Consider the following 24900-nt stretch of genomic DNA (forward strand, 5'->3'; position numbering starts at 1 on the left):
TGGTTTACAAAGGAAACCTGAAAGGCTTCAGACTGAATGACTTGGCTGGGGCTGGGGCCTGCCAGGGCGCTGCAGCAGGAATAGCCAGACACCTATTTATACTTGGTTCTCATGGATACAGTTAAGTCCAAGTGAATTACTGTCAAATGAAACAAACACTGAAACAAAGGCTGAAGGAAGGTTCTGAGACCTTTTATCTGTTTTACAGGAAATGGAGAAGCCCTTACAGAGAGAAATTGAGAGGAAAAGCCGACCAACATCACGACCAAAGCCTGCAACGCCCTTAAAAGCTGTCTTGCAGACACTCTAATTCACACAGAATAAGAAAGCTTTCTGAAAAGTTCAAATCTCATGTATTAGGATCTATTAGTTGTCTTTTGGAGATTAAAAGGCAGGAAAATTTTTAAAAGCCGATAAATTTATTATGGTTCAAACAACCAACAAGATAGGTATTGTTATGATCCCTTGCTCTGCAAACAAACTCAACAAGCTGACTCTGTTCCCTCCGCCAACTTATTAGGGTTTCACCTTGGTGGGTGCCCAAGTTCACTGCTACCACCCTCAATCATGGTAGCTGAAAAATTCTGCTCCCTTTAATTAGAACTAGTACTTTATATTTCTTGTAATTCAACATACACATGACTCTGACCTTCCTCCACAGGCAATCATAGGATTCAGGAGGAAAAAGAATACCAAGTTCTGTACTTCAAAATAGTCTTATAAGATGTTTCATCAAGACCTGCTGTGGGTTGGGGGCTCTAACTTTCAGTGCTCCTCTTACCATTTTTGTGCATATTGGCTTCCTGTGTGGCTACAGAGGGCAGCCCCTCCATCATGGAGGTCCACTGTTTAAAGCGAGACTCGGTTCCAGCCTCCTTCCCACCAACCATGCCATAGTCCATGCCGCCAGAACTGAAGCCTAAAAAGGAGAAGACCACATTTTATAAGTCTCTAGCATCAGTACCAAGAGTTCTGAAGCAGAGTCCACAAATGCCTTCAAGTGTCATTCAAAGACTAATTCACAGAGTTTCTCCACTCGGAAACAGGTATTTTTGATTCCAAGCTTTGATCTTGGCTCTTGCTCGCTAAATAAGTGATGTCTCTCTGTGAAGGTGTGAAGATGTGTATGACTGCCATCGATTAGGTGTGTCTCAGTGCATTCCTGCACGCCCTTTTTCATTTAGCTGACATTTGTGCCAGACAGGATGCTGGGGCCAGCCACTCTCCAACTGAGATAGAGAAGACGACATCCAGCCAATGTAGTGCAACAGCAGCAACAGAGTTGTAGTCAGGGTATCTTGGGGGAGGAAAGGCTTTGCAGAAGGAAGACGTGATCTAGGGCCTCAGGGAGGTATTTGGGGAAGTCAAGCAAACCAAGTACAAAGCTCTAACTCTTGATAATCAAGTGTGTTTAGGGAATGGTGAGATGTTCAAATGACTCCAATGTTTAGCTAACTCTGGGATGAAGTGAGGCGGAGAGTGGTGGGGGATGAGGAGAAATGAAGAGTCGTGTCATGTAGGGTCTTTATATATTAGGCCAAGGAGTTCAGATCTTTTTTTCTCTAGGATAAGAGGATAGTGAAAATTTTAAGCAGGTAAGAGGATAACTAGTATGTATTTTAGGAAGAGAATTGGCAGCCTGAGTGTGGGGTGGGTGGAGGTCAGGGCAGAATGTGAAAGATAAATTTGAAAGTAGTCTTTAAGCAATGAGGAAATGAGGAAGACACCAAAGCTTGAGTAGGTGGGTAGTTTGAGATTCTGAGTTCACTTTGCCATGAGCCCCAGGTAAGTTTCAGGGGAAGAGCCTTGGTGGGTAACGTTTTCCCACTGCACAGAGCTGGAGAGCTGGAGACGATGGAGTCTAACACAATCCATCATCCATTTGGGTCAGAATGTACGTGACACTTGTTCATAAAAACTCTCAAAAAAGTAAAATAAAGGACTAAAATGATGAAACAGGGAGGGGGAGAATAATAAATGACCATAGAAAAACGAGAATGAGCCACAGGGAGCGCAGAGCGGCAGCACGAGTGCAGGCATCCCAGGGAGGCGAGCAAGGCTCCCACCACGGCAGAGCCAAGCTTCTCTGCCCCAAGATGTGCAACTCTAGCCAGGCCAGACGCCACACTATACCCATAAAGGGTCCTCAATTTCCATCTCTCCAAATCCCACTAAGGGCCCAGGTTGTGTTTTTCGTCCCCTGTGCTTATCCTAGTTGTCTGGGATAGTTTTATAAACGCATAATAAATCAAGTAAAAGTCTAACACCTTCCTGACCCATGTTAAAAATGTTGCTATTTATATAAAGAACAGTGTTCTTTCACACTTTGTAACTGAATTTACTAGTTCAAAATGATTGGAGGGTGGGGGTGGGGAGCAGAAATCTTTAGAATGAGATGAAAATATTTCAAATGAAATTATTATTATTTTGGAGATGGAGTCTCTGTCACCCAGGCTGGAGTGCAGTGGCGCAATCTTGGCTCACTGCAACCTCTGCCTCCTGGGTTCAAGCAATTCTCCTGCCTCAGCCTCCTGAGTAGCTGGGACTACAGGCACACCGCAGCCATGCCCAGCTAATTTTTTGTATTTTTAGTAGAGACGGGGTTTCACCCTGTTGCCAAGGCTGGTCTAGAACTCCTGAGCTCAGGCAATCTGCCTGCCTTGGCCTCCCAAAGTGCTGGGATTACAGGCATGAGCCACCGTGCCTGGCCTTATTATTATTTTTTTTTTAAAAGAAGAGTTTGAGGCATTTTTTTCTTTCTTTCATCCTAGGTAGCAGAAATGAAATTAGATTGGAGGGCAGGGAGGTTGCAAGGAACAAAGGTTTTCTCTGACATAGCCTTAATGGCCTAAGCAGGTTGCTCCTTGAGTAAATTACACTTCTGCCTTTGAGAAAACCAGGCCAAGGTGCTTGGATTCCAGGCCACCTGAAAGCTCAGTTCTAATCATTGAGAAAGAGCTTCTGCAAATAACCCAGGATTCTGGCAAAGATTAAAAAGAATACTAGCATTATTAGGAAGAGGGGGAACTGTTCCTTACACATTAATTTTCTTTGAAGTTACTCTAAAATTTCTATAAAACCCATAGTGAATTAAATTTCTTTTTTTTTCTTTTTTCTTTTTTTTTTTTTGAGACAGAGTCTCGCTCTGTCGCCCAGGCTGGAGTGCAGCGGCACAATCTCGGCTCACTACAACCTTAGCCTCCGCGTTCAAGCAATTCTCCTGCCTCAGCCTCCTGAGTAGCTGGGACTACAGGTGCCTGCCACCACACTCGGCTGATTTTTTTGTATTTTTAGTAGAGACGGGGTTTCATCGTGTTAGCCAGGATGGTCTCAATCTCCTGACCTCGTGAGCCGCCCGCCTCGGTCTCTCAAAGTGCTGGGATTACAGGTGTGAGCCACCGCGCCCAGCCAGTGAATTAAATTTCTTTAATTTCAGCTGCTTAGAGTTTTTTTGGTGACAAATGAAATGCAGAAAATTAAAGTTATAGAAAAAGGGCAAAAAAAGAGAAAAATAAGAGGAAAGAAGAAAAGAAAATGAATGAGACAAAGAAAGAGAAAGAGAAAGAAAAAGTAAGCAAGCAAGGAAAGAGCTCAGCAGCTCCAAGAACCTTAGAGAAAGCGGGCACCTTTCTCATTAGAGACTTGGGGATCAAATGCCACCACAGTAGGGCAGTCCCAGTGCTGCCTCACAAGGTTTGGTCAGGAAAAGTAATCCAAGGGGTAAGAGAAAGAATAGGTGAGAAAATTGCCTTGAAAGGTTCAATCTACAAACCCCAAAGTATGAGAGGAAAAATCAGGTGAAGATGTACGTAATTTTCTTTGATGTCACGTAGTAACCGGCCTGACACTAGGATATGGAAAGTGTCTGATAGATTTTGAAGGAAGGAATTCTGGGACACTGTGCTCTAGTGGGTGCACTAACAAAGAAGAGATGGTGTTTTGCTAGTGACCTTTGGCTATTTACAAGCTATCATACATCTAAACCCAAGAAAATACTGACTTTATTGTACTTTCCACTACAGCAAAACCAAATTTCCTTAGTCCACCAAGTGGTTTCCCTGAAATTTCTCACAAACACAGAGCTTTAGCTCAAATTAAGCCATTTAGTTCAGTTCAATGAATATTTATGGACAGTGTAATCTGTGCCGGGCCCTGTGTTAGGAGCTGAGATACAAGTAGAGATAAGACATGCCCCTTGCCTATCACCTGCTTTTATCATTCACGCAAGGACAACCCTTTGCCTACCTCATCCGTCTTTGCTAGAATTACTTTCTCTCATCTCCACACACCGTAATTCATGGTCTGTTCATGACTTTTGGCTCCATTCTTACATCCTTGAGGAAATGCTCTTAAATTAACTTGTCCTTACACTGATCTTGCCTTCACTCTCTCTGTTTACAGTTCTCTGTTTTCTGCTCCTCTTTTTGCTATACATTAAAAAACAAACTAGTTTCTATAACTATAATTATTTTTAGAAAATCACCCATAATTGGCCATCCTAACACAACTAAGTCCGTGTCCACACGTATACCTGGTATCGACACAATCATAATTGCAGCATAGATACAATGACTCTTCTGTCATTTTTATAATCTCCAATATTTATTCAGCTTTACTTTTCACAGGGATATACCAAATAAGTATTACAAATTTTGATAAATTTTAAACATAAAAAGTGAAATTTTATCAGAAATGCATTTTCTAAGAAGATGAATTACTTTGTTTCTTAATGAGTTCAGATATCCACGGTAGCCAAGACTCCTTACTATAATGAGAGAGAGTTTTCGCTACTATCTTAATTTAAATTTCTTTGTTGACATAAAGCACTAAGTAATTTTACTCATATAAATAAGTAGATGGGAACAGAAGGAGTCTTGTTATAACTTACTTCTCTGAATTTCTTTTAAAGTATATGCTCCTTCCCCTAGCCCAGTAACACAGATACTAAAATATAATTTTTAGATAGGTCATTATCACCTAACAATTCAATTAGGTATTCTTTCTCTCTGTCTCCCTCTCTCTCACTCTCCACCCTTGGCCTCCCAAAGTGCTGGGATTACCAGGCATGAGCCACCGCACTCAGCCTCAATTAGGTATATTTTCAATTTTGCTAAAAGGGCAGAATTAGAAACCATCTATTTTACAAAAGAATCAGGATTAGTTAAGCAGTCATTAGTCACTCAAATTCTTAATTTTGAGATAATGTAACAAAGAGGCTTTATCAAGACATATTAAGAAACTTTCAATTATTCTTGCTACTCTTTCACTTAGAGGTATCCTTTTTAGTTCAACATACTTAGCATCAGGAAAACTGAAAGACTGTTCATTTCATTACATCTTTGGTGTTTAATTTATTAGAAAAAATTTTTTAATTTCTATATATGCTTTAAATATATTTTCATCAAATAATCTATTCAAAACAGGCAGCCAAATCTAACTTTCAGACCTAAAATGTATTCTTCAATTCAAACAAATGTAATAATGCTACCTAAGGAAAAAAAATTATTTTTGAGACGGAGTCTTGCTCTGTCACCAGGCTGGAGTGCAGTGGCATGATCTCAGCTCACTGCAACCTCTGCCGCCTGGGTTCAAGCTATTTTCCTGCCTCAGCCACTCCAGTAACTGAGATTACAGGGGCACACCACCACGTCCAGCTAATTTTTTGTATTTTTAGTAGAGACGGGGTTTCACCACGTTGGAGGCTGGTCTTGAACTCCTGACCTCAAGTGATCTGCCCTCCTCGGCCTCCCAAAGTGCTGTGATTACAGGCGTGAGCCACCGTGCCCAGACAGGAAAATTGTAAGTGAAATAAATGACAAAACACATCTATCTTATAAGGCAGATTATAAATGGTCAGGTCACAATTAAAATGGGACCTAATAATATTTATTTATTATTTAATAAGTTAACAAATATAGAAACAAGCTAATAAGTCAATATTTCTCTTTAATATGGAATAATATAATGCATAGCTAAATTTACAAGTTACTCATGAAACAGGAGTATGACAAAAATCATAAAATTTCTTCAGTAAATATGTATATATGTGCATGCTTAACTCTGATCCTTTAGCCATTAGAAGAAAGAAAGAATCGGCTGGGTGTGGTGGCTCATGCCTGTAATCCCAGCACTTTGGGAGGCCATGGTGGGCAGACCACCTGAGGTCAGGAGTTCAAGACCAGCCTGACCAACATGGTGAAACCCCATCTCTACTATACAAAAATTAGCTGGGAGTGGTGACGTGTGCCTGTAATCCGATCTACTCAGGAGGCTGAGGCAGGAGAATCACTTGAACCCGGGAGGTGGAGGTTGTGGGAGGTGGAGGTTGGGCAACAGAGTGAGACTCCGCCTCAAAAAGAAAGAAGAAGGAGAAGAAGAAGAAGGAGAAGGAGAAGAAGAAGAAGAAGAAGAAGAAAGAAGAAAGAAGAAAGAAGAAAGAAGAAAGAAGAAAGAAGAAGAAGAAGAAGAGGAAGAAGAAGAAGAAGGAAATACATCATAAGGACACCTTTATTAGTAATCAAAGGAGGCCCCCCCATGTTTGGTACCCTGGTGTTTTGCAGCCCAGATGAGCACAGAGCTGACCTTCTTCTATATCAAGTGCAAGAAAAGTTATTTCAAATTTAAGTCAGTTATCAGGCAGATCATCTTTAAGAATGAAAACAGTTAGTGGAAGCTAAGGATCTACAAAGTAATTCTGCTAAAATATTCAGATCAAGAACACCTTGAAGTCTTTGCTCACCCCCTGCACGTGCAGTAGGAGGATCATGGGGTTGGCGCACAGTCAGCCGCTGCCACAGGGTCACACTGTCACCTAGAACCAGCAATTTCATGTCTTCCCAACTCTTTTTGTTTTTTTTTTGAGACTGGGTCTTGCTCTGTCGCCCAGGTGGGAGTGCGGTGACACAATCTCAGCTCACTGCAACCTCCGTCTCTCGGGTTCAAGCGATTCTCCTGCCTCAGCCTCCCCAGTAGCTGGGATTACAGGCGCATGCCACCACACCTGGCTGATTTTTGTATTTTTAGTAGGGACAGGGTTTCACTACGTTGGCCAGGCTGGTCTCGAACTCCTGACCTCGTGATCTGCCTGCCTCAGCCTCCCAAGGGGCTGGGATTACAGGTGTGAGTCACCGTGCCCAGCCCAACTCTTTTTTGAGTGCGCATTGAACAGTATTTTCCTTACAAGATAAATTCTAAATGTTGTCAGTTTAAGATGAAACTGTGATGGTATGTGGTATCTTTTCCAATTTTAAATTTTATTTTGAAATCACTGTTTCCTCACCAATTAGATTCTGCTTACAGCATGTTTTCCAGTTCTGAAAGAGCTATGATTTGCCTGCCAAAAAATTCTTGAAGAATGTTAAAGGCATAACCTTACTTGTTCTAATTCTATTTAAATCAGATGAAATACTAATATCAAATGAATTATCAATCTGCATAATTTTAGTTCATTTTTTCAATAGAAGGCAATTTTATTAATGTGAGTATACTAAAACATTTCAAACTAGTACATATTTTAACAGATCATAACCTCAGCCATGTGTACCACTCACAGCATGCACAAGCATTTAAACAGGGTTTTAAAAATTCCCGGCAGTAGGAGAACAGTTTGCCATTCATACACATGTATTGAAAGACTGCTTTGGAGCCAGAGAAGTTAGAGGCCTGTCTCTGCTATTTAGTAACCATGTGGTGAGCTTTGGAAACCCATTGAAACTCCAGAAGCCTCAGATGTCTCATCTGTAAACCAGGGGTAAGAATATTTACCTACCTTGTACAGCTGACATAAAAACAGAGGGAAATGCAGGCGCAACCCCTACCACAGGCCTAGAGAGGTAGATTTCTAAAAAGGTAATTTTCTCTACTAACAACTTACCAGAACCATATCCAGGTATTGGCCCTTTGGTTTGAAGGTCTGGGAGCCCCACATTCAACGCGTTGGGTACCATGTTGTCCAGATGTGGCTTGGGCCCAACAGGATGAGAGGGCGAGTGCTTCATGCCTGGCTGCCTCTGCTGCTGCTGCTGCTGCTGCTGCAGTGCACTCACCATTCGAGCCAGCTGAGGGCCAAGAGAGACGGACACGTGATAAGCACGGCCCCGAACTTCCCAGGAAAAGACTGTGCCCGGTTCTTTGCCATCAGAGGCTAAGCCGGGATGTACTCCTCAAACACAGCACTAGAGGGACCCCGCCCACCCACGTACCTGCTGCTCTTGCTGTTGGCGTACAGCTTGAGAAATCTTTCTCTGGTTCTGTAACAACTGCTGCTGTTGCTGCTGCTGCAAGAGAAGCTGACATGCCTACAAAACAAGGGGGAAAGACAGAAAACCAAAGTTTCCTGAGATTGATTTACTGAGGACACCTAAAGGGTCTGTGCATGAAGTACAGGTCACACAGTGAAAAGTATCCAGGAGGGAAGTAACACCAAATTCCTGGTCTCTTGGTTACATTTTCCTCCAGTTGAGTTGACAACCCTTAAGCACACTCCATAGTTTGCAAAGAAGTGTGGACTAGCACCCTTTGAACATAGAAAGTGGCAAAGATGTGGGAAGCAAATCAAAGCTAAAGAAAAAAAAAGCAAATGACCTTTTTAGCCACAGGAAGAAAATCTTCTACTTACCAACTGAAACTGGGGAATTTGTGGAAGCTGGCTCAGCATGGCAATTTGTTGAGGAGATAACTGGGGCCCCACATTGAAAAGACCTGGACTCAGGCCACTGTTGGGAAACTGCTTGAGCATTGAGGCAGAAACCTAGCCAAAAAAAATAAAAAAGAAAGAAAAGAAAAGGAATCTTCAGAATTTATCAAAATAAAACTGTTTTTCTGTGAAAAGAATCTTGATGAATCTAAACCAAGAGCTCTCAAACTTTTCTGTGAAAAATATATAACAGGAAAAATACACTCAAGTGTTAACAATGATTATCTTGGAGCAGTGAGATTACAACAGTTTTTAAATTTTCTTCTTAGACTTTCCAATTTTCTACAATAAAAAGTATAAATTTTGCATTCAGGAAAACATCTTCAAGAAAAAAAAATTGATGACAATATGGCTTTTATCCAACCGAGAAATTATTATTGGAAATGTGCCATGAAACAAAACATGCTACATTGCATAAAGCTAATAAATAATACTTACATGAAAGTATTTCTGTGATACAAGTAAGACAAATAATATTAACTTGTAAATAGGAGACATGAGTTTCAACGCATGGCTTCTGATAGCAAACACCCACAGAGTGGCAGTGTAAAAAAAGAGCCAGCATCAAAGAGCCTGGAAGGTCACTGGCCCGGCAGGGTCCTTCTCCCTGTTCTCAGGAGTGAGCTAGGCGAGGCTGCAGGAAGCTCTGGTGACAGAGGATTCCCTCCCATCTTTGGTTTGCTCCTCTAAGATGATTTAAGTAAGCAGAAGTGAGTTTCCCTGCACCCTCATCTACTGAACCCACTGGACTAGTTGGGGCCATGGAGAACAAGCTTAAGAACATATCCGTGAGTGCCAAGTAGCGTAGCACAACAGTCAAGAATTTAGTCCTAGAGGCTGGGCACAGTGGCTCACGCCTGTAATCCCAGCACTTCGGGAGGCCGAGGTGGGTGGATCACCTGAGGTCGAGAGTTCGAGACCAGCCTGACCAACATGCAGAAACCCCATCTCTACTAAAAACACAAAATTAGCTAGGTGTGATGGCGCATGCCTGTAATCCCGGCTACTCGGGAGGCTGAGGCAGGAGAATTGCCTCAAGCTGGGAGGCGGAGGTTGCAGTGAGCCAAGATTGTGCCATTGCACTCCAGCGTGGGCAACAGGAGTGAAATTCCGTCTCAAAAAAAAAAAAAGACTTTAGTTCTAGAGGCAGACTGCCTGGGTTTGTAATCCCAGCTCTGCCTGCCTCCTCAGTTTTTATTTTTATTTTTTGAGACAGGGTCTCACTCTGTCACCCAGGCTGGAATGCAGTGGCGTGATCATGGCTCACTGCAGCCTTGACCTCCTGCTGGTCTCAAACTCCTGGGCTCAAGCCATCCTCTCAAAGTGCTGTGATTACAAGTATGAGCCACCGCTCCCAGCCCAGCTCTGCCATTTCCTTTTTTTTTTTTTTTGAGATGGAGTCTCGCTCTTTCGCCCAGGCTGGAGTGCAGTGGCGCTATCTTGGCTCACTGCAAGCTCCTCCTCCTGGGTTCACGCCATTCTCCTGCCTCAGCCTCCCAAGTAGCTGGGACTACAGGCGCCCGCCACCGTGCCTGGCTAAGTTTTTGTATTTTTAGTAGAGATGGGGTTTCACCATGTTAGCCAGGATGGTCTCGATCTCTTGACCTCGTGATTCACCTGCCTCGGCCTCCCAAAGTGCTGGGATTACAGGCGTGAGCCACTGCGCCCGGCCCCAGCTCTGCCACTTCTAAGCTGACTCAGAGCAAGTTACTTATTTAGCCTCTCTGACCCTTACTTTCCTGATCTCCAACTGGAATGACAACAATATTAACTTCAGTCATTATTAGATTTTATGAGTTAATCAGTGTCAAATGCTTAGAGATGTTCTCCATAAATGTTCACATTATTCCACAGGCTGATTCTTCAAATGTCTTCAGACAATGATTGCAGTTCCCTTGCATCTCATCTTCAGGCTCAATATGATCAGTTCTTTCACCTGTATCTCCTTCCATTTCTTGGTGAAGAGCCAAGAACAGAAAGGTATTTTCTAGAGTAGTCTAACACCAAGTAGACCCTAACCATTCTGTTAAAAGCTGTGCTTTCATTAACAATGCCCAAGATGTCACTTTCTCTGGTGATCATAACTCCTGATTCACACACTAAGCTTAATGTTAGTTAAAATCTGTAGTATTTAAAAACATGCTTTTGTTCTCTCATGTAATATTTAACCCATGTAGCTGGGTTTTTTATGTTTTTTTTTTTTTATATATTTTTTTGAGATGGAGTCTCGCTCTGTCGCCCAGGCTGGAGCGCAGTGGTGCAATCTCGGCTCACTGCAAGCTCCACCTCCCGGGTTCATGCCATTCTCCTGCCTTAGCCTCCTGAGTAGTTGGGACTACAGGTGCCTGCCATCACGCCCGGCTAATTTTTTGTATTTTTTTCGTAGAGACGGGGTTTCACCATGTTAGCCAGGATGGTCTCAATCTCCTGATCTCGTGATCCACCTGCCTCAGCCTCCCAAAGTGCTGGGATTCAGGCGTGAACCACTGCACCCGGCCTATTTATTATTATTATTTTTAGATAGAGTTTCACTCTGTTGCCCAGGCTGGAGTGCAGTGGCGTGATCTCGCCTCACTGCAACCTCCACCTCCTGGGTTCAAGCAATTCTTCTGCCTCAGCCTCTTGAGTAGCTGGGACTTCAGGCGCACACCACCACACCCAGCTAATTTTTGTATTTTTAGTAGAGACGGGGTTTTATCATATTGGCCAGGCTGATCTCGAACTCCTGACCTCGTGATCCGCCCGCCTTGGCCTCCCGAAGTATTGGGATTACAGGCGTGAGCCACTGTGCCTGGCCTTTAAATTTTTATTGTTTTTTTATTTGAGCTTAAGACCTTACGTATATCTTTATGAGCATGGCATATAGAAGATGCTCCATAAATATCTATTAAATGAATGGACCTCTATCATATTTAACTTCACAGTCACCCCACCAAGTTCGTGTTGATCCTATTATTCTACTTATTTCCAGTTTGTGTCCCCCCATCCCGTCATGGATGGGAATGCTGAACTTGATAGAGCTGAGGATAATCTAGTCATATGCCACTAAAGCTTCCTTCCAATATGAAACGATCAGCCTAGGAATCGTCAGTTACTAATCCACACAACTGTTTTAATGTTTAGCCAATATATTTCCATCTCGTCCAAAACAGACAGCTTGTCAAACGGCCTGTTAAAGTAGAGTACAACAACTATATTATTCTTCTATGCCAGTATTTTTACCAATCAATGAAGGGAATGTATGAAAACTTGTTAGCAAACTATGATTATTGATTATTGCCATACGTACTCAAAAGCAATCTTCTTGATAATCTAGATTCTTTCCTGGAATTGGGACCAAGTTCATTAGTCTTTTAGCTACTTTTTCCTTATTTCTCCATTCAGAAATCATTTTAAAAATTTCCCCAGGCTGGACATGGTGGCTGACATCTGTAATCCCAAGCATTCTGGGAGGCCAAGTCGGGCGGGGATCACTTGAGGCCACGAGTTTGAGACCAGCTTGGCCAACATGGCAAAACCCTATCTCTACTAAAAATACAAAAATTAGCTAGGCATGGTGGCAAGCGCCTGTAATCCCAGCTACTCAGGAAGCTGAGGCACGAGAATTGCTTGAACCCAGGTGGTGGAGGTTGCAGTAAGCAAAGATCGTGCCCCTGCACTCCAGCCTGGACACCAGAGAGAAACACCGTAAGAAAAAAAAAAAAAAAAAAAAAAAGGCCGGGCGCGGTGGCTCACGCCTGTAATCCCAACACTTTGGCAGGCCGAGGCAGGTAGATTACGAGGTCAGGAGATCGCAACCATCCTGGCTAACATGGTGAAACCCCGTCTCTACTGAAAACACAAAAAAATTAGCCAGGCGTGATGGCGGGTGCCTGTAGTCCCAGCTACTCAGGAGGCTGAGGCAGGAGAATGGCATGAACCCGGGAGGCGGAGCTTGCAGTGAGCCAAGATCACGCCACTGCACTCCAGCTTGGGCGACAGAGCGAAACTCCGTCTCAAAAAAAAAAAAAAAAAAAAAAAAAAAATTCACCATTCTCCTCACTTTCTTATAGTGGAGGGGTGCTTCTTTCCCATTTCTGATCTGAGGCTCCACATAGAGGACATCCACCTTTATTTTATCATAGAACTTAAGGCCCTTAAGGCCTCTTTCCCCTTCTTGGAAGCAAGCCTGGAGAGAGGACTGCCCCATTCCGGTGACTCTGGGTTAAGGTTGGAATTCGGTATTAGGAAGTGCGCACATTCTCCAGTATCTGCTTTACTGGTAGTAAAGAGGGTGCTGTGGCCCCAATATGTTTTCCTCTTTTGCCTTAAACATTCAGAATGTGGGCAGGAAAGATGGGTGTCATTATTAAACTCCCCTCGAAGACTCCCAGCACTCCTCGAAAATCACAGACAGGGAGGGCTCTGCAATTCTCTTCACAAATTCTTTCTCTGCTCTAAGATCTGTCTTTTGGTTTGAACATCCTTCTTCTTAACAGAAAAGACAAAAGCAACACAAATTTGACCTCCATTCTGTAATCCCTGGGCATTATACAACTAGTCCAAGGCAATGATTCCTTTCCTAATCACCAAACTGCACCAAACCAAACTCTAAAGGTTCTTTTAATCTACCTAATTTTTTTTTGCAAGTCTCAGCTTACTCTGTGTTTTATTCATGCTTGCTTTTACCCTTACTATCCATCTTCTGAAAATGTCCCATTATAAACTAAGTTAATCAGAAAGCTTCCCCATCTTCATTGCATCTTCTCATTTTATCATTCTTTGGCATCACGGTCAGAGTTAAATTCCTCAGTTTCCTAATACTTTTGAGCCACCATCTCTGCTACATTCTCAAGAATACATGCCATTTTTTCTTTTCTTTTTTTTTTGGAAATGGAGTCTCACTCTGTCGCCCAGGCTGGAGTGCAATGGCATGACCTCAGCTCACTGCAATCTCCACCTCCTGGGCTCAAGCGATTCTCCTGCCTCAGCCTCCTGAGTAACTGGGATTACAGGTGCCCACCACCACGCCTGCCTTTTTGTATTTTTAATAGAGATGGGGTTTCACCACGTTGGTCAGGCTGGTCTCGAACTCGGGACCTCAAGTGATCTACCCACCTCGGACTCCCGAAGTGCTGGGATTACAGGCATGAGCCACCACGCCTGGCCCATCTTTTCTTTGACACTCTTCTAGTCTATAAACATTTGACCAAGTTCAGGTTTCCTGTACTAGGCTCACCAGCTCATTTTCTCTCAAGATTTGTCACTTTCACTGCACCCATCAACTCTGTCATTTTGGAAAGTACTCTAATTTCAAGTAATAGTTCCCCCCAGCTGCTTCCTCTCTATCCTCTAAGAGATGCTGAGTGTTACCAACCAATTTAAAAATCTGTTTGACTTTCTATTTTAATAGCTGTACTTCAAGCAGACACTGAGCACCAAGTGAGCACACCACTACAGGGCATGCTGCCTCTGCACCAGTTTTAGGGCGAGCATGAGGAACACGTCCTCCACAATTTCCCCCAAATAACAACTCCTCTTCATCTCTGCTTTGAATTCACACAAAATGTCACCAGTGTGACTTAACTTACTGTCTCTGATATAATAATTTTGAACTCACTATAATTTGAGTCTGGGGGAAAGGAGGGTGAGTATGGATATATTCTGTGCTATCGAAACCATGTTCCAAACCGGATTCTGATCCCACTATACCTCAATGACCCATAACATCTTACGTACCACCTTCAGTGTGAATCCTAAATTCATCTGAGTTAGCGACTATATTTGGTAACATAGTGTTGCCCATAAGTTCATGCCCACTGGGAACCTCAGAAGGTGATCTCATTTGGAAATAGGGTCTTTGTAGATGCACTCAAGTTTAAGACGAAGTCATACTGAATTAGGGTGGGCCCTAATCCCTTAACTGGTGTCCTCATACGAAGAGGGAAATTTTGAGACAGAGAAGAAAAAGCCATGTGAAGATAGAGACACACACGGGAGAACATCGGATGATGACGGAGGCAGACGGTGACTTCAGACTGAAAGCCTCCAGAACTGAGCTCAGGTTGATTGACTAATTGATTGATTGATTTTTTGAGACAGGGTCTCACTCTGTTGTCCAGACTGGAGTGCGGTGGCACGATCATGGCTCACTGCAGTTTCGGCTTCTTGGGCTCAACTGGTTTTCCCAACTCAGCCTCCCGAATAACTGAGACTACAGGCATGCACCACCATGCCTGGCTAATTTTTGTATTTTTTTTTTTTGTAGAGATGGGGTTTTGCCATTTTGCCCAGGCTTGTCTCGAACTCCTCGGCTCAAGTGCCTGTCTCAGCCTCCCAAAGCACTGGGAGTACAAGTGTAAGCCACTGTGCCTGGCCTTTTTTTTTTTTCTAAGTAGAGCAGACACTTTGGTCATAAAGAGATCTGCAGCACCCAAGTCTCTCACACAAAGTTAACTGCACTTTCCCAACAATTCTACCTTTGAAATCATTCTGATATGCATCTTCCCATGACTTAATACATATTAACTGAGCTCAAAATACATGCCTGGCACAGCTATTGATGCTCAGGCTCCAGCAGCGAACACAGCAGGCCCAGACCCTGCCGCTGTGAAGCTTATTACACTCCTAGGGGCAGGGCAGACAAGGAGCAAGCATGGGAGACACAGTTAACAGGGCAAGAACCCATTATTCCCCACCACTTCCCTGCCGCCCTCCCCAACCCCGCCCTCAGGTATTCCTACTACTCAAAATTAGCTAAAGAAACCACCAAAGTAAAACCTGCCCATGACCCAGCAGTACCATCGAGAAATTCATCCTGGGAGACAAATATGAGAATATTATATCAGGCCAGGCGCGGTGGCTCATGCCTGTAACTCCACCATTTTGGGAGGCCAAGGCGGGCAGATCACATGAGGCCAGGAGTTCGAGACCAGACTGGCCAACATGTGAAATCCTGTCTCTACTAAAAATACAAAAATTAGCCAGGCATGGTGGCGGGCAGCTGTAGTTCCAGCTACTCAGGAGGCTGAGGCAGGAGAATTGCTTGAACCCGGGGGCAGACGTTGCACTGAGCTGTGATCACGCCACTGCATTCCAGCCTGGGCAATAGAGGGAGACTCCGCCTCAAAAAAAAAAAAAAAAAAAAAAAAAAAAAAAGATATTATAGCAGCACTGCTCATAACAACAAAAATCTAGAAGCAATCCAAATGTCTATGAACAGCAGACTTGGTAGTAGAATAGGTAAATTATGGTATAGTCATATAATGGACCATATGCTGCCCAAATCCACATGGGAATATATTTGAAATAATACAAGTAAAAATGAAACAACAAAAGGAGGAGGCTCTATACTATATAGTTTCATTAAAGTGCAAAAAAGGCAAAATGAAAACAACATACTGTTTAAAGACAGAGAGACACACACAGAAAGAATATAAAGAAAAGCATACGAAAGTGATCTTTAGAAGCCACCAACTCGTATGTTCCATAAACTGACAATTTTAGAGACAATAGAAGTTTCATTTTTGAGAAATTCCTATCCCAGCCTTGCTCAACTTCTCCTTTCTTACGATGGCAAATGTACTGTCCCTCTCCAAAGAATACAGAAGGACCAGGGAAAAACGCCACTAGGCTCCAGGCAAACAGCTGTTCGTGCCTGCCTGGGCTGCAGAGGAATCACGGTGGTGCAGGTCTGCACATTCTCCATTTCAGGGAGTTAATTATTCTGGCTTAAAAGCCCTTCAATCTCCTGCTGGATTGGAGAAAGTAAAGATCTTGTTGCAATCGATACGGCATTTAACAAAGCATTGCAGGTGCAAAATAACAGCAATTTAAAGTCAGGACAAAAGCCTGCTGGAATATGTTACTTTCTCAATATTGTATTTGAATAACTGGAGGAAAAAGGCATGGTAGAAACCCAAGGCCCGGAACATTTGTAACAAATCTTAGAAGTTTCAGTGTCATCTTTTTTTTTTTTTTTTTTTTTGAGATGGAGTCTCACTCTGTCGCCCAGGCTAGAGTGCAGTGGCACAATCTCAGCTCACTGCAACCTCCACCTCCTGAGTTCAAGCAATTCTCCTGCCTCAGCATCCTGAGTAGTTGGGATGACAGACAAGTGTGCACCACCATGCCTGGCTAATTTTTTTTTTTTTTTTTTTTTGAGACGGAGTCTTGCTCTGTCGCCCAGGCGGGAGTGCAGTGGCACGATCTCGGCTCACTGCAAGCTCTGCCTCCAGGGTTCATGCCATTCTCCTGCCTCAGCCTCCTGAGTAGCTGGGATTACAGGCGCCCGCCACCATGCCTGGCTAAGTTTTTGTATTTTTAGTAGAGATGGGGTCTCACCACATTGGCCAGACTGGTCCCGAACTCCTGATCTCAGGTGATCCAACTTCCTCGGCCTCCCAAAGTGCTGGGATTACGGGCATGAGCCACTGAGCCCGGCCTCAGTATCTTCTATGTTTACATTAACTACTGATTGCCCCTATAACGTGGTCAAAATGAATATAAACTCTGATATTTATCAAAATCTTTTAAAATATTAATGTGCTTTGACCCAGAAATTTCATTTTGGGCAACTAAATTTAGAAAAAATGTGGGCAAAGGTTTATGTATAAGGATTTCTCTGCAGCATTATTTGTAACAGGGAAAAATTAAAAACAATTTAATACTCAACAGTGGGGGAAGGGAATGTTAAGCAAATCAAGGTATATCTACCTGATGAAACATCATTATGATCACTGTGAATGCTACATAGCAACAGCAGAAAATTCAAGGACACAATGTTAACATCCTAGTGACCCTGAGTGCAAAATGTGAAAAGCATCCCTGTATATGAATAGTGTCTGAATAGGGAATTAGTAAAAATAATTCCTGTCATTGTATTTGGGTTGGAGGTTTTTTACAGAATTTGTTTCTCCACTATCCAAACTGTGTGTGGTTATCTTGTCTTTTTCATTTTTTTTTAAGACAGGATATCACTGTCACCCAGGCTGGAGTGCAGCGGTGTCATCATGGCTCATTGCAGCCTCAACCTCCTGGGCTCAGGTCATCCTCTCACCTCAGCCTCCCACGTAGCTGGGACTACAGCATGTACCACCATGCCCGGCTAATTTTTTGTATTTTTGTTAGAGACCGGTTTTGCCATATTGCCCAGACTGGTCTTGAACTCCTGGGCTCAAGCAATCTGCCCATCTCGGTCTCCCAAAGTACTGGGATTATAGGAGTAAACCACCGTGCCTGGCCTTTTCTTTCTTTAGAGTTACCCAACTGCTTAACTTTTTAAAAATATAGAAATGTTGGGAAAAGACAGAATAATCCATCATTTAATATTCTGCTCCCAGTATGCATTAAATAAATAAAACAAAATTCAAAAATGGAGGGAACACAAGTACTTTTCTTTTTTGGGTAGAGCAGACACTTTGGTCATGAAGAGATCTGCAGTACCCAAGTCTCTCACACAAAGTTAACTGCAACTTTCCCAACAATTCCACTTTTGAAATCATTCTGATATGCATCTTCCCATGACTTGATATATAGTCACTGAGCTCAAAATACATGCCCTGCTCAGGCTCCAGCAGTGAACACAGCAGGCCCAGACCCTGCCACTGTGAAGCTTATTACACTCCTAGGGGCAGGGCAGAGAGGGAGAAAGACAAGGAGCAAGTGGGGGACAGAGAGTGACAGGGCAGGCCACACACTGTACGTAGCTGCCCTGAGAAAGCTTCTAGGGAAGGTGGCAATGAAGCAGTGAGCTGAAGGAGATAAAGACTGAGCCATGCTGCCATCTGGGAAGAATGTTCTACGTGTATGCTTGGTGTGTGGGGGCCACTTGGCTTGAACAGCATGAAGGTATGAGAGAGTGACCTGTACTTGTGGGGAGGTGGGATCACCAGGAACCTCAAACACCAGAGTAAAGACTTTGCTTTTGCCTTGAATTCTCAGTGAGAGAACCAGCCACGAGGGGATTCCCGGTGAAACGGTAACACGACCTGCCTTTTGTTTTAGAACAGTGCTGTGCAGAACTTCCTGCAACGCCGACACGTTCTACCTCTGTGCTGTCTGCACAGTGACTACTAACAAGATGTGGCTATTTAAGTTAATTAAAATTCAGTTCTTCCAGTCCAGTAACCACATTTCAAGGGCTGACGTGGCTAATGGCTATCACACTGGACAGTGCGGTGTCAGAGAATCAGTCTGACTCAGACTTGAGACAGGCAAGTGTTGAGTCAAGGCAGGGTGGGGAACAGGCAGGAAGTCACTGCAATTCCCTAGACAGAAACGGTGGTGGCTTGGCCAGGCCTGTGCTGTTGGAAGTGGTAAAAAAGGATCTGCTTTTGGATAAAGGTTTGAAGGGTGGTCTTATTGATGGAATGAACATGGTCACGAGCTCCAAGGTTTTTGGCCTGAACTCCTATAGGATGAGAGTGCCATTTGCTGGGAGTAAGGGGATGTTTTTGAGGGCAGTGTGGGGTGAGATCAGAAGCTGTGTTTTGAACATGTTAACCTGTAAGGCAACCTATGAGTAGTCTGTGGAGCTGAGGAAAAAAGATGTGAGCTGAAGACACAATTTTGGAATTCAGTGCTTAAAGTCATTCCACTGGGTAAGATCACCTGGCAGTGACTACAGATGGTGAGGAGAGGTTGGAAGGCTGAGATCTGGGGCATTCTGCTGAATAAGTATTGAGAACTTGAGGAGGAACTTGTAAAGGAGATGGAGAAGGAGAGGCAGATGGAGAACCAGTGTAGTAGGTGTCCAAAAGCCAAACGCAGGAAGTGCTTCAGAAAGGAGGGGAACTCTTGTCAAATGCTGCTGATACACTGAGTAAGAAGAGACCAGAGAACAGATCATCATATTATGCAATGAAAAGATCAGAGGTGACTTCCACAAGAGGGTTAATTCCCACTGTCGCTGCCTTACCTGGACTCCTGTACTAGTCCTGCAACTGCACTCCTTTGCTCTAGTACTCCTGCCATTCAAACATGTCCTCTATATTACTGCCAGGGTTTGTTTGTTCCCTCCCACCCTTCCTCTTTCTTTTTTCCTTTTTTGAGACGTGGTCTTGCTCTGTTGCCCAGGCTGGCGTGCAGTGGCTTGATCATGGTTCACTGCAGCCTCGCCTCCCAGACTCAATCTATCCTCCCACCTCAGCCTCCTGAGCAGCTGGGACTAAAGGTACACACCACCATGCCTGGATCATTAAAAAAAATTTTTTGTAGGCCGGGAGTGGTGGCTCGTGCCTGTAATCCCAGCACTTTGGGAGGTCAAGGGGGGTGGATCGCTTGAGGTCAAGAGTTCCAGACCAGCTTGGCCAACATGGGGAGACTCCATCTCTACTAAAAATACAAAAATTAGCCAGGCGTGGTGGCACGTGCTTGTAATCCTAGCTACTTGGGAGGGTGAGGCACGAGAATCACTTGAACCCAGGAGGTGGAGGTTGCAGTGAGCCGAGTGAGAGAGAGAGACTCTGCCTCAAAAAAAAAAAAAAAAAAAAAAAAAAAAAAAAAAAAAAAAAGCCGGGCGCAGTGGCTCACGCCTGTAATCCCAGCACTTTGGGAGGCCAGGGTGAGTGGATCAGGAGGTCAGGCGTTCGAGGCCAGCCTGGCCAATATAGTGAAACCCCGTCTCTACTAAAAATACAAAAATTAGCCGGGCATGGTGGCACACTCCTGTAGTCCCAGCTACTTGGGAGGCTGAGGCAGGAGGATTGCTTGAACTTGGGAGGCAGAGATTGCAGTGAGCAGAGATCGTGCCACTGCACTCCAGCCTGGGCAACAGAGCGAGACTCAATCTCAAAAAAAAAAAAAAAAAAAAAAAAATTTGTAGAGATGGGGTCTTACTACGTGGTTCAGGCTGGTCTCAAACTCCTGGGCTGAAGCAATCTGCCTGCCTCAGCCTCCCAAAGGGCTGGGATTGCAGGTGTGAGCCACTGCACTCAGCATCTTCTAAACCTTAAATTTTCCTACACCACTACTCAGCTGAAAAATCTTTAATAGTATATTGTCTACAGCAGTGGCCAAACTTTAAGTGCACATAAAGATCACATGGGGGTGACTAAGTCCCAAAGCCACCTGTCACAGAAGATTGGTGGAGACCTGGGAACTGTGTCTTTAAGTAGCAGCCCAAATAATGCTTGTAAACCACGTTGAAAAGATTGGCCTATAGGGCCAAGTCCCAAATCCTAAGCAAAGCAAACACCTTTTCCAAATTTGGTCCCATACTTCTTGTCTAGTTCCTTCCTTTTATATTCTAAGACAGTATGTGTGCATGTGTATATGTTTCAGCAAGCTCTAATTATTCAAACTAACTGCCTTTCCCCCAAATGCTATGTTCTTCTAGATATTATTGCCCCTTGCACATGAGGTTCCTGCTGCTTAGAAGGCACTTTTAATCTGGTGTGCTCAGAAAATTCTGACTCATTCTTCAAGACTCAAACATCACTGCTAGTGTGAAGGCTCAGCCGATTACCCAAACTCTGTTAAACATTTCTATACATTTATCACACTATCTGCTGGGAATTCTGCTATCACCTCCTCCTTACCTCAACCCACCCCTCTGCCACCAACTCCAAGAGGCTGCAGAGAGAGAGATGGCATTTTCTCCATCTGTGCACGATGAAGACATTATCTAACATGCTACAGATAGTTGATAACCATGGATGACTGTCAGCCTGATACCAAAGGATACTGTAAAGTATGTGCATGCTCCAAGACTTAAGAAGACACAGCCATTGTAGAGTGCCAGGGAAGTCAGAAATGGCTGTCTAAAGGACAGACCTCTACCTGGGGCTTGAAGGATGACTAGAACTTAGAGGGAATGAAGAGGAGAGGTGCCAAGGGGACACAATCCCAGACTCCCAGGCAAGACCTTGGAGAGGCAGTTGGTAGTGATGACGGGGAGGCAAGGAAGGGGTGTGGAGAAACCTGACCTCCCCCACTAAGAAAGATACAGACTCAGAATATTAAAACTAGAATTTGAAATCTACAGATGATCTTTTCAAATAAATATTTTAAGCCCTGGTCTTAAAGGGCATTTCAAAAAACAAAACAGGCTGGGCACGGTGGTTCATGCCTGTCATCCCAGTGCTTTGGGAGGCTGAGGTGGAAGGCCTGCTGGAGTCAAGGAGCTTGAGACCAGCCTGGGCAACATAGCATGACTCCACCTCTACAAAATTCTTAAAACCAGACAAGCTTGGTGGCGTGCATCTGTAGTCCCAGCTACCTGGAGGCTGAGGAGGGAGGACTGCTTGAGGCCAAGAGTTTGAGGCTGCCATGAGCTATGGATCACACCACTGCACTCTAGCCTGGGTGACGGAGTGAGACTCTATCTCCAAAAAATAAATAAAAACACAAAAACAACAAAAACTGAAACTTTACAACCTGCTGGTTGGATCTAATAAGCGCTCCCATCTTCTTTTAAGGATGAAACAGACTCAAAGCTTGGTTTATTAAAATAACATTCTAAGGAGGGACTAAGGCCACACATTGAATCCTTGCATGAGCTTATCAGCTATTACTCTATCCTCACGCCTGCTTTCTCACAAAGGGGAACAGGGAAAGTGTGTGGTAGACTAACACAAATCTCTCACCTTTACCCCCAAAACAAAACACCATCTCTTTGCACATCTCCTACTAAGGGACAGACCTAAATGGTTCCCATGGTATCCAATGGACTATGTCCTACACAGAGCTGCTCATGAATAAGAGTTGAATCCAGGAGTCTCTGCTACTTCATTAGTTCTAAAACTCCCCCTAGAGCACCTAATTGCTATGTTGGCATACAGCTCTGCAACATTTTCAGAATAATCCAGAATTTGGCAATTCTCTTGTTTTCTTTTTCTTTTCTTTGTTTTTTTTGTTTTGTTTGGAAATGGAGTCTCGCTCTATCACCCAGGCTGGAGTGCAGTGTCGTGATCTCAGTTCACTGTAACCTCTGCCTCCTGGGTACAAGCGATTCTACTGTCTCAGCCTCTCGAGTAGCTGGGATTACAGGTGTGCGCCACCACACCCAGCTAATTTTTGTTTTGTTCTTTACGCCTGGCTAATTTGTGTTTTTTGGCAGAAACAGGGTTTCGCCATGTTGGCCAGGCTGGTCTCAAACTCCTGGCCTCAAGTGATCCACCCACCTTGGCCTCCCAAAGTGCTAGGATTACAGGCATGAGCCACTGTGCCAGGCTGAATTCTCTTTTTATCTTTGGGTGAATCCTTCAGGGCAACCAGCCTCTGAACATTGACACATCATAACTTATAAAGTAGTTTTAATTATATGCAGTTTTAAAAACTATAGTTAGAAAAATAGGAGATCTAAAAGGAATAGAATAATAAGCCTTTCATGCAAAAATATCTACTTTGTTGGTATGCATGATGAAATAAAAAATGAGATTTGATATTTTGTTCTAAAAGCCTTGATCTACAGCAGCTAGATATTTCATATTTTACTCTACTTGATCTTAGCCAAAAGGTCAAGATGGCTTTTTCATATTTTATGCTACTTACTATTCTTTTTATGCCCACAAAAATCAGTTAACAACTGGTAACTATCTGAAACGGTCTTTAATTTTGAATCATAGGATCATAAAATTGCTTACCTGGGGGGAAATAAACTGGGGAGGCACTTGCGCCCGGAGACTGGGAGAAGAATTTAGTGGCTGCACTGGTGTGTGCAGACCTCTCGATTGTGCTGTGCTGTTTCCAAACAAACCATGACTACCGCCCTGTAAACAGAACAGCAGCAGTAAGGCCTTTTGTTAACATAAGAAAATGCAAGTAAGAAACAGTTCTGGTCTTTTAGATCCCTCAGAAGAATCACAGGCTGTGTTCCACGGAATAACAGAATTTTGTAACTGAGAAGTTCCTTATCTTAGAAGGCTTGGGGCAATTACTCAAATTGAATCATGGGCACCTGTACAGTTTGAAGAACTCTATAAACGCAAAGGGTTCAATTTTGTCAAGTATTAGGCAAAGTCCTACATTCTTTTTTGTGAACGAAACATACAGGCAACTTAACATTTATTTCAAGTACTCTTCTTTGCGATTGGGTTTACCAAATTTATTCTCAAGCTTTATAATCTGAGCTCCATCTTGAAAGGCACCTGAGTAAAAATGCAGCCTTATGAATAGTTATCAGTTGTATTTATAAAACATTATGATGTGATTTCTCTGCCATCCAAGAGTGAGCCTAGCACCCTTCCTTGTCCTGGATCTGCTCAATCCTTTCTTTGACAGATGAGGAAATGTGACTCAATTACCCAGTGAGATAAACAAGGAAGAAAGGGAGAAAGTAAAAACCATTACAGGGACACCAAAATAAACATTACTCACCTGTAACTTCTCATTCAAACACATATCAGTCTAGTTAAAAATAAGCTGAACTCCCTCCTTTCTGGAGGCCCAACTCACTGGAGCACTTCTACACTATTCCAATGAGATAACTAAGAGAGCTGGGTTATATGGTGGCCCTTCCTTTCTGACTCGTTTCTAGCTGAGAAAAGTCCTTCAGCGAAGAAACCGTATTTGATAATAATGCAATCTGCCTGAGGTTCTTTCTGATACCATCTTCACTTGACCTCTTCAAGGCCCAGCTTGGAGGTCATCCTCATCAAGGAAGTCTTCCCCAAAACCATCTTCTTGATTTCACATTCAGATTAACTGAGCCCACCTCTCCAATCTCAAAACGCTTTAAAACTCTTTGAGGGCACTCATCATCAAACCACACTATAGTTATTTTCCATTCTGTCTTTCTACTGTTAAATTTTCCCTCTTTGTATTCCCAGAACTCAATAAAGCCCCAGTCTGTAGGATGAATATATCATCTGTAAATATCCATGACCCACCAATTCCACACACTGGAAAATGTCCCACTGAACACCTTCAGCAAAGAAAGCTGCATCACTGTTTATACTGAGTAAGTATACCCTGAATTGAAATCACCACCATTATCATATCCCTGGAATCACAGGGATTAAGGTAATTTTAAAGAATTTTGTAATGGCTTCATTAAAACCTAGAACACTAAAAATACTGCGATGGCTTAATGATTAAAAAATAGATTAAGGGACTGCTGCAGGGAAATTAGTGAACTTAAAAGCATTGAAAATAAAAATGATTCTAAACATAAAGTCGAAATGGCAATTAAAATCTGTGTATCTCGTAAAAGTAATTCAAATATCCATCATGAATTTTATGTCTCCCAAAGCGTTGTTTAAACATGAGAAGACCTTTAATTCTAG

At 43.3% G+C, this 24900-nt stretch overlaps 1 protein-coding gene across 4 annotated transcripts in view; it reads right to left on the bottom strand.

Annotated features, from left to right (window-relative positions):
• Positions 1–24900, bottom strand: part of TNRC6B (trinucleotide repeat containing adaptor 6B) — a 284827-nt gene that overhangs the window by 18542 nt on the left and 241385 nt on the right. For all 4 annotated transcript variants that reach the window (XM_030815502.1, XM_030815503.1, XM_030815505.1 and 1 more), the window contains 5 exons: positions 23260–23385; positions 8618–8749; positions 8202–8297; positions 7874–8057; positions 782–919 (listed from right to left, as the gene is read on the bottom strand). In XM_030815502.1, coding sequence (XP_030671362.1) covers positions 782–919; positions 7874–8057; positions 8202–8297; positions 8618–8749; positions 23260–23385 — 676 coding nt within the window. The remainder of the gene's footprint in view (positions 1–781; positions 920–7873; positions 8058–8201; positions 8298–8617; positions 8750–23259; positions 23386–24900) is intronic.

Source organism: Nomascus leucogenys, chromosome 7b (genome assembly GCF_006542625.1).
Source record: "Nomascus leucogenys isolate Asia chromosome 7b, Asia_NLE_v1, whole genome shotgun sequence".
Lineage (NCBI taxonomy): Eukaryota > Metazoa > Chordata > Mammalia > Primates > Hylobatidae > Nomascus > Nomascus leucogenys.